The sequence below is a fragment of the Mytilus galloprovincialis genome, chromosome 9 (genome assembly GCF_965363235.1).
Source record: "Mytilus galloprovincialis chromosome 9, xbMytGall1.hap1.1, whole genome shotgun sequence".
In the NCBI taxonomy this organism is placed as follows: Eukaryota; Metazoa; Mollusca; class Bivalvia; order Mytilida; family Mytilidae; genus Mytilus; species Mytilus galloprovincialis.
In genome coordinates, this window is record NC_134846.1 from 36,801,339 (window position 1) to 36,811,860 (window position 10,522).

The following is a 10,522-nucleotide window of genomic DNA, read 5'->3' on the forward strand; positions in this document are numbered from 1 at the left end:
TATTCCCTTTGATATACATATCTGAATTTTTATTATGCCCCACCTACGATAGTAGAGGGGCATTATGTTTTCTGGTCTGTGCGTCCGTCCGTCTGTTCGTTCGTTCGTCCGTCTGTCCCGCTTCAGGTTAAAGTTTTTGGTCAAGGTAGTTTTTGATGAAGTTGAAGTCCAATCGACTTCAAACTTAGTATACATGTTCCTTATGATATGATCTTTTTAATTTTAATGCCAAAATTAGAGGGTTTACCCCAATTTCACGGTCCACTGAACATAGAAAATGATAGTGCGAGTGGGGCATTCGTGTACTGGGGACACATTCTTGTTTTCTATGGATTATCCATTTATTCAAATTAATAATTTCAGGCAAGAGGATTGCTACATGACTTCCGTCAGATACCAAAGATACCATGTACACTACATGGACTTTGTTCTCTATGTGGACCTGGGATGTGGGACAGTGGACATGTACCTATTGTGGAATGTGCGGGTAACCATGTCGATGGCATTTGTCCTTACCATAGCAACCCAACATCTCCTACTCATGTTTTACACAGTATGCCAGGACAGTGATTGTTGACCAAAAATCCAGATAGTCACCTGTCGGAGACTAACATTACTGGAACATGACTTATTCTTACATGAATTTAAGTTTTTCGTTCATCATTTTTAAATTATGTTGCAATATTTGTTTAATTTTAGGGTATTTTTAGTGCAATATTATTTTTAATGCCTTATTAGTATATTTCAATTACAACACTAATTTCCGTGAGGTAAGAATGGAAACGGAAATATATTTTAGCAAGGTTGAACTTTTACAAGTTGTTTTGATATTATGTTGTTAATCATTAATTCCCTGTAAAATAGAACATGTTATGAAGCAAAAAAGAGATGACTATTTAAAACAATGAGATGGATATAGTTTTAAAATCATTTTTAATGAATTGTCTCCCTTCATTTTAGTAATTTGTCTCCCTTTGCACTTAGTGAATTGCCTCCCTTCATTTTTATTATTCAAGACAGCATTTGATTAATTGTTCATTTATGAATTCAAAAAATGTCATAATAAAAAGGTTATTTGTATTCCACCTGTTAAACACACATTGTACAGATATATTTGTAAAAAGAAAAAAGAATGCACAACTTGGTGCTAGAATTCATTATAAAATACATCTTTATATACATGTTCATATAATAGTATTGTTGTTATACATATTAACTCATTGTTCATTGCTTATCAAGAATTCTAGTTAAATGCTTTCAAGGATATAATGTAGATACCTGACACTTATTATTTTTATGTATATTGCCTTCTACAATAATTTAAATGAATATATTGATATTATAGTTTGTGCATTTAGGGGAGGGGAAATTATTTATGAATGTGATGTTATGTTTTAAATTGAAATTCTTTGAATGAATCATCTAGTGATAAAAATGTTGGGGAAATCAGTGCAAATTAATATTGATAGATTGAGGAATATATAGCTATATACAAAGATGATATTTATTTTGATTTTTCATGTTTTGAACTTACATATGAATTGCATAGAATGTTCTGTAAATTGTTAAAAAAAGGGGGGATAACAGGCAAACTATATGTTATCCACTGACTAGAATTATATTTTAATTTAGCATTTAAGTGTTGAATTTGCGTAAATTGAAGCTTAAAGATCAATAATTTGACTTTTATTTATTCTGTAATTTCTGTTTAAATATCAGTAAATATTATAGATGATACAGTTTTATTCAAAGGCATTTCAATTTTTTCTAGTTCCATGCAAACAATTTATAAAAGATAGCCTGTTTACATACCTGTTACGGCTATTCCAGTCAAATATTTTGCGGAGGGTAGGAAGACACTTTCAAAATATCCCTTCAACCATGAAAACCATTTTTTAAAGCTTATTTTGCATAATGGGAACAAAGTAAACAAACTCATACTGAAAAAAGAACCATGACCCACATTCAATAATTAAACTTCCCTTCCTACCCTCCCAAATACATTTTAATGGAATAGCCCTTACCATAAATGTTGTTGTTTCAGTGTAATATTGCCAGACTGATGTATACCCTGTTCATAACAAGAATCTCTCGTTCAATTATTTTACTTCCTTGTTCCTGTGATAATATAAAGAGTAATACAAGATATTTGCTATAAAGTATATCTATTTATGTTGTACTATTTTTTTTTTAAGCATTCCATGAAATTGTTGTTTATTTGAAAAATTTTCAAGTTGGTTTGTTAATATTTGAAAAAGTCAATGTTTAATTTATTAGTTATCAATTGAGTTTGTTGATATATTATTGTCTTGCAAGACAAAAATTCAATCTCATTTGTATCTGCTTGTAATGTAGTCTATAATTTTACCTTTAGCTGGAGGTTGTCATCTCTATAGTTAATTAGATGGGGTCTAGTCTAAAATGCAAACTAAATACTGACATTTAATTACTATTCCATGTATATTATTAATAACTAGGGAAATTTGGCATTTTTAGTATGTTATGAATACTATGAAAGAGTTTGAGTCAACTTGGTGGTAATGAAATCAGCAGTTTATGCCCTTTTAGTAGAGTAACTCTTAAGGAGTAATTCTTTGCTATTTGATTAATCATTCAAATAAAGTCTATATTTTTGGAAAAATTACTCCCAAAAAATCATTTTACATTTTCAAACATGTTCAGTTATTTACTATCAATTGTTTTTGTAGCATGTTTTATTATGCTTGCCTTTTATGATCTGCCAGATATTTGAATGATTAATAATAATTTGCAATTTCCTCAAATATTTCAGCTTGAGATCGCTTTTTTTTTATATAATTTTTTGTCACTTATTCCATCAGATATAAAAAGTACTAATTATAATAAATTAATCTAACATATACTTATCTTGTTAACAAATATAACCCATAACCTCAATTTATAAGGTGCAATAAGAATTTTTATATGGAAAGGCATTTTTTTCTTGTTTTACAGATTTACAACCAGGCATTCTATGTTTAGATCCTTTTGTAGGGAATGTGGTGTCTGTTTATGTATCCGCATCTCACATTCTTTCTAATGATTTAAAGAAAAGTACAGGATATGATTAAGGTTTTGTTTTGGTTGATATGTCTTAGAAATTTGAACATTAATTCAAAGATTTTCATATATATGTAATTTAGGTTGAGGTTTTACAAAATTAAAAACAAGTAGTTTAATTTAGGATCAAAATGTCAGGATAAATGTATTTATACAGTCATAAAAAATTCATGTTTTTATTAAAAAAGTACATATATTTTTTTTTCAAATATATTTTACAACCACAAATATAGAGTTGAATTTGAGTGCCAACTTATTAATTTACCAAGTTCTATGTTTATATAGAAAAAAATCTTGTGTCAAAATTTACATTTTTGGACAATTTCTAAGAAAAAATGTTATCTTTACATGTTTCAATTTAAAAGAATTTGCACAGTTTCAACAGTCCAATAGAAAGTTTAAGGTTATATGAAAAATTGCTTTTATTTGGCACTGGGAAATGGATAGGTAATTTTCGAATAGGCTTCTTATTTAAGTAAATACAGCATAAGAAGATGAATTATTTTATTCTTAATTGCCTAAGGAAAAGTTCACACAATAGTAGAAAATATCACATGCCCAATAACATCCAATCAGTACAATTAATCTTGTATTTGGATATCATGTTATAATTGTTAATTATCATTTTTCATTCTATTGAAAGGTGTGGATTAATCTTGATGCAGATGGACAATTCTCCATTTCAGAGTCTGATGCATTCTGGGTAATATTTTCAAAAAAACTTGCACCAAAACATTATGATTGGTTAAAACATCTTAAACAATTGAAATTGAATCAATGATGTACCTTTATTTTGTTTTTGGTGCATCAACAATGATATTACCCATAGTCTTTTAGATACTGAAAAGGCCAATTATTGTGTAAAAAAGAAAATCTTTAAATGCTCTTCTTTGTGATTTATTATTTGAAAAGGAGATCTTAATCTTTTTCCCTTAAAAGCAATCTCATTTTTACACATGAATCTTCATTCCAGGCATTTTATTTACTTATTTATTTTTACACAGTTTGTGGTTGTAACAACATTCTAAATGATCATTTGTAGTGATATTATAAATACATGTATTATATGAATCATGTTGTTTGGTCATACAATGACTGTATATTTATCTGTTAATGTTTAATTGATTATGTGTAAATGTAAATAAACTATTGTTTATTTGAAAATTTAGCATTATTTTACTCCTTGACCTGATCAGTATGATATACAACAAACTGCTGTACTATGCCTAAAGGTACTGCATTAGCTTGATATTTTAGTGTATTCAAAATCAAAAGTTTTGTCTGTCTGGATTTTGGCATGCCATTTTTCTTTGTCACATGGACTTCGATAGATACCTACCACCAGCCAAATTTCATTAAGTTCCTTCTTTTTGTGGAAGTTGTGGCGCTTGGATATAGAAAATTGCTTGAAAAATCAGTTGTCGATACTTTTAAACACACATGGTCTAGTAGCCATGTGAGCTTTTGCAATTACTTCTTGTTTTTTGTTCAAACCTTTTACAAAATTTTCTTCTCTGAAGTTTCGAATACAAAGTAAATCACAAAAATACTGTAAATTCAGAAATTAATGCGAGGTTTTTATTATTGCAAAAAATGCGACTGAGTTGTAAACGCAATAATTTAAACTCGCATTTTGAAATATTTTATATGAATTTAACAGGATTTTTCTCAAAATTGTAAAGATTAAAATCGCATTTAAGTCTAAAATGACAAAATCACAATAATAAATGCATGCAATAATTTCTGAATTTACAGTACTGAACTTCCAGGAAAATTAAAAGAAAAGTCCCTAATCAAATGCCAAAATCAAAAGCTCAAAACGAATGGATAACAACTGTCATATTCCTGACCTGGTACAGTCATTTTCTTATGTAGAAAATGGTGGATTAAACCTGGTTTTATTGCTAGCTATACCTCTTAATTGTATGACAATCAAACTGTCAGCAAATTTTGTCTAAATGTTAAAAGTAAAAATACATTACAAAAATACCAAACTGAGGCAAATTAAAATAGAGGAAGTCAATAAAAATGACAAATTCAATAACAGAATAAGTGAAAAACATCTTCCATTCCTGACCAAAGAATATGATGGTTACACCTGGTTTTATAGCAAGCTGAACCTCCTACTAGAATGACAGTTGGGTATGGTTCTGTTGCATCGTTAAATTGGGGTGAGCAATTTAAACAAACATAACAGGTTAATGTGACAATAATTGGGATCAAGCAGCCAAAAGTGTGTTAACATACAGATATTATTCAGAAATAATAAATTCAATAGATAGAGTTATTGTTCCTGAAATGATAATTTATAGTTAATGGATTTCTGATTTTTTTATCAGTTAAAAGTTGACAATATGTCTTCTTTACAAAGTGATCAATTATATTAATATTCAGGAAAACAATTCTTTCTATTATTTCAGAAGTATAAATATAAAAACTGAATGTGACTTTATTTCTTCTTACCTACATGTGTTACCATAACCTTCGATTTGTTTGGGTTTGTTTTATATTCTTCTTGGTTTCATTAAATACTCCTGCTCTTGGCACTGAACAAATATATTTCTTCTTAGTAGGTCGTTACAAATTCATCCGAAATGTTTGAACATTAATGTACTTTGCATATGTATTCAAGCTATTATTCTTGATACCGAGAACTGGTCCATCTTTAAGTATGGCTGTGATGATGCTTCTTTTGCCAATTATCAATTGAAGTTGAAAGGTCTATTATAACCGAAAAGAGAACACCACCACCAAATTTATAAAAATCAATTTGAGATAGGTAACTCTAGCTTGGTCAATATCCCTAAAAGTTGTGTGTAAATAAAAAAAGATCTCTGTGTAATTATATTGGTTATCTTTCAATTTTAACAATTGACTGCGCTTAACCATTGGTGTTGATTTGGAAAGTAAGGGAACATAGAATAAATGTATAAAAACTATGGAGTAATTAACTGTGTTCAAAGTATAAAATTTCCAAAGAACTTATTGTGTTAAAAAGGGTTGTCGGGGTATTCTAATTCATAGAAAAAGTAATCTCACTCCGTACCCCGAAATTTAACCACATATGTGAAAATGTCTCAGCTTCGAAACGAGCCATCATACATATCTAAGTTTGTGATATGGACTGAGCTACAGAAGAAAACGTTACCATTACCGCCATTGAGAAACAATAACGAATATTGACCCAGCTGCTATACTCGCTGAACATGTGAATAGCTAAGGAAGAAGAATTGGTAACAATAACCTAATGTTTTTTTCCATAACTGCTGCACCCTGTGATGTAATCCATCTAATTGTACCTCTTTTACTAAAAACTAACAAAAATAACCATGTTTTTTACTTGTTTTCCAACGATAATTTCAAAGGACTTTCAAATAGTTTTAACAATATGGTCTTTTTAAACTGAACTTTTATTTGGATATATAACGTAACGTTATAAGTGGGGAATTCGATACATTTTTATTGCACACTACTAATTTTGAATAATCCACTACATATTTATATTCTTAACCGTTCTATGTTATCGCAGTAGGTCATGTTGAACAAAATTATATTAGTCTTAAACATTTATTGACACGTTGAAATAAAGCGACACAATGCTTCACATATACATTTATGCCTACTTGCATACAATCTTTTCAACAAACTCAACTGATTAATACCTTGAGTACTGCTGGAATTGGTTCGCAGGCAAGTATTTAATCTTTCCATTTTGTTTTATTAATTACGTTTTTTTAAATTGTATGTTGGATATTAAAGCGAAATATAAATATACACAAAGTTCGATTTACCACAACTACCGAATTTTGGTATCATTTAAACCACGGTACCTGCACTAGCCATTGTAGACAACCAATGCTAATGCAAAATGTATGTGCATTACCAGAAGTCGATGAGAAAATATAAATTCTCATTTTAAGTTTTATTAACATTAACAATTGTCCGTATCTCAAATCTAGAGATCTACAACACGATAACGTTTCTGGTGTTCCAGATAATTATAAGCCCGTTACATTTGGTAGTTTCTTTCAACCTCTTGGTTGATGCCACTGATGGTGGTCGTTTCGTCCCCGATGTATCAACATTCCAGTGGTCCTGTATTAACACGAAATGTCATTGATACACATTTATCCTCCGTTAATTTACTGTTAATATAACAATGAATTCTTTTAAACGCAAAGGTTTTTCTACAGCAAGACATAGATGGCCCGAACAGTTGTTGTCACCACTTATTTAAACTTTTGATTTTTATACAGTGGTCTCATGATTTGTATCAAACTCCCCGGCAGTTCCAGTTCCGATCCGCATACGGGCCCGAATACTACTCTACACTGATGGAGTAAAGGAAAACAGTTCCGGAACGGAAACGATCACTGTCCGGAGTTTGGATTTGTATTTGATCTAGCCATCAAACGGTTTTGATTCGGGCGCCTCTGATTAATTATATATCATTTCAGAAATGAAGATGTGTAATTTAGGACGAAAAAAAACCTGTCAATGGATTTTCTTTTCTATTTTTGTAATATTAGAAGTTGTAGACTTAGTCAGTGACTGGAGGTTTTACATAGAGATGAGTAAACAAGAAAGAGGAATAGTGTTTGGACCAATTGACAAAAGGTTATTATCTGCTACACTGGCCTTTTGTTTTGTTGGCATTTGCACATGCTTAGTCGAAATTGTGGATGATTTTCTAGAAATAAGCAATCCCAAAAAATCTTTTAACGTTATTTACCTTTCTGCAATAGTACTCTGGATTGAAGAATTACCACAGATTGGCATCAGTGCATGGATTGCAGGTTGTCGAGAGGAAGGTCCAAGCTTGATTCAGTTAACAAAAGCTTCTGTATTAATAGTTGGGTGCATAGTGCGAATAATCATGGCTATGATAAAAATCTGTTCAAAGAAGGTTTTAGAAGAAAGATTATGTGTATTTTGTTCTACTGCATTAGTATATGGATCAATCTTGGCTCTCTTTCTTGCAATAGCTATTCTTGCTTTCAAAAATGTCGACGATGAATGGAATTTTAAATTCAAAGTACCAACTGAACTTGAAACTAGTGGAGTTGACCCTTCCAGGTATTTTGAAAATGCGGGAATATATATAAATGGGATGGAACTACAAGCGGAGTATACAAATTCAAATCTAAATAACGCATGGTTGAAAATGGTAAACCTAACATTTTTAATGAATAATCCATCTCAGTTGCAAAAAATAAAATTTGAGAGAGAAGAAAAATTGAAGATATTAATTCAAACCTTCGTTCCTTGGAATAATGATTCTGATTTCCGAAAGGTTAACACTGAATGCTACTTCGAAACTAAAAACCTTTCACTTAGTCAAGTCAACGAATCAGATTGTTTAAATCTAAACAATACTGCAGATGTAGAAGAAATATGGATACATTTCAGGTTTCTTCCACAAACATGTTATCGTCTGATTGGAGATGTACAATATAACGCTTGTCGCAGAACATCCCAGAATTGTTCTGAAAACCTAAAAAAATGTGCTGAACTTAATTTGAAATATTTTTCTATTGAATCTGGGGAGAATTATCAATATCATTTAAAACCAACGAATGATACTTCTATCTTTGATTTTTTTGGATCAGACAATCTAACCCCAACGAATGAAGCATGGAAAACAGGTTTGGTTCGCTGTCAAAGTTCTGGATTCGAAGCGCCGAATTTGGATAATAACATTGAAGTGAGATGTCTTAATTAATAAACAGAGACTTCTTTGACTTGCTACAAATAACGTGAGTAAAGATACATTTTTAATGTGTACACACAGTTTTGCTATATGTTTAATTTGTACAAACACTTTTGATATATTTTTAATTTTTTCAAACAGTTATAATATATTTCTCATTTGTACAATCAATTTTAATATTTTTTTCTATTTGTACACATATTTTAAATTTACACACACAGTTTGGTTTATTTTACTTTGGTTAACGCAAAACGAACACACATTTTTTACATTATGAAATATTTTCCGTCTCAAGTTTTAACTAAAATAATCTGTGCTGAGAAGCAACTCAAATGATTTCAAATTAAAATACTTTAGTAAAATCAAAATATATAAGCATCGAAAAATGTGAAAGTATTTTTATCTTGAAAAATGACATTTTGTAATCTCCAGAAATCAAACAAATTTGTTCAAGTGAAACAACCGATAATTTTGGTACATTATTGCAGAAAATACAGACCCACTTGTTAATTAAGTGGGAGGTTGGTTTAGATATAAAACCATGATAATCCCATCTTTTCTTATAATGGCAGTTGTTTTCCACCATTTCCGTTGGTTGAAAACGTTTGATTGTCATATATTATGGACTTATCCTTTTTAAATTTATATATTTTTATATTCTTCTGTTTAAACAGCTAGCCTATACTGAAAACGCCTTTTTATTAAAGTCACTTTTTTTTAACGGAAGACAAATTATACCGAAGTAGAAACTTCTCTAGACACTAACTTAAACCATAACATATTGTTTCAGATCATTGGTGGTTCGTTCCTAAGAAGGGTTTCTTTATGAAGAAAACTGAATATAACAGGGTATTTGAGTAAAAGGAGAAGAAATGTTTGTTATATAGATATTGTCAAATTGAATAAATATGTATCAATGGCATTGGGTTATGTCATTTAAAACAATTGTATACCAAGGTCATGCATTCAATTTTAAAATCTATTGTTCGATTACATTGAAAAGGCATGTCAGGAAATATAATTATTCAACCTTTTAATGCTGTTACATTTTTATATTGCTAAGTTTGCGTAATTGTGTTATTAGTTACTAATATAATGAACCTGTATTTTCTAATATTAATAGATAATATGTAAATAATTGTTTTGATATTAACAAATTTCGAGATAAAACATCATTGTGACATAACTTAAAAATATGTTGTCTGGATGTGGATCTAATAATTAATTGTATGACTTACAGACGATAAAAGGCAAACATCGCCAACACTTAATATAAAGTAAACCAATAGTAAACCAATAGGTACCTTGAGATTGGAATTATTGTTCCAGCATATAAAAACGCCGAAACACGTAAACCTGTAAATTCAAAATAAAACTTAAGTTTTGTTAACAGTCAACTCATAATTATAATTATATACTATACAATTGAGAATGGAAATGGGGAATGTGCCAAAGAGACAACAACCCGACCATAGAAAAAAACAACAACAGAAGGTCACCAACAGGTCTTCAATGTAGCGAGAAATTCCCGCACCCGGAGGCGTCCTTCAACTGGCCCCTAAACAAATATATACTAGTTCAGTGATAATGAACGCCATACTAATTTCCAAATTGTACACAAGAAACTAAAATTAAAATAATACAAGACTAACAAAGGCCAGAGGCTCCTGACTTGGGACAGGCGCAAAAATGCGGCGGGGCTAAACATGTTTGTGAGATCTCAACCCTCCCCCT

General features: G+C 30.3%; 2 protein-coding genes across 2 annotated transcripts in view; both read left to right on the forward strand.

Annotated features, from left to right (window-relative positions):
- Nucleotides 1-4,242, forward strand: part of LOC143044931 (uncharacterized) — a 54,181-nt gene extending 49,939 nt beyond the window's left edge. The window contains exon 11 of the mRNA XM_076217192.1: nt 364-4,242. Within this exon, the coding sequence (XP_076073307.1) occupies nt 364-570 (207 nt within the window). The 3' untranslated portion in view covers nt 571-4,242. The remainder of the gene's footprint in view (nt 1-363) is intronic.
- Nucleotides 4,243-7,125: 2,883 nt separating this feature from the next.
- Nucleotides 7,126-9,885, forward strand: LOC143046776 (uncharacterized). The gene is made up of 2 exons (XM_076219852.1): nt 7,126-8,834; nt 9,579-9,885. The coding sequence occupies exon 1, from the start codon at nt 7,538-7,540 to the stop codon at nt 8,798-8,800; it is 1,263 nt and encodes a 420-aa protein (XP_076075967.1). The 5' UTR covers nt 7,126-7,537; the 3' UTR covers nt 8,801-8,834; nt 9,579-9,885.
- Nucleotides 9,886-10,522: the final 637 nt, after the last annotated feature.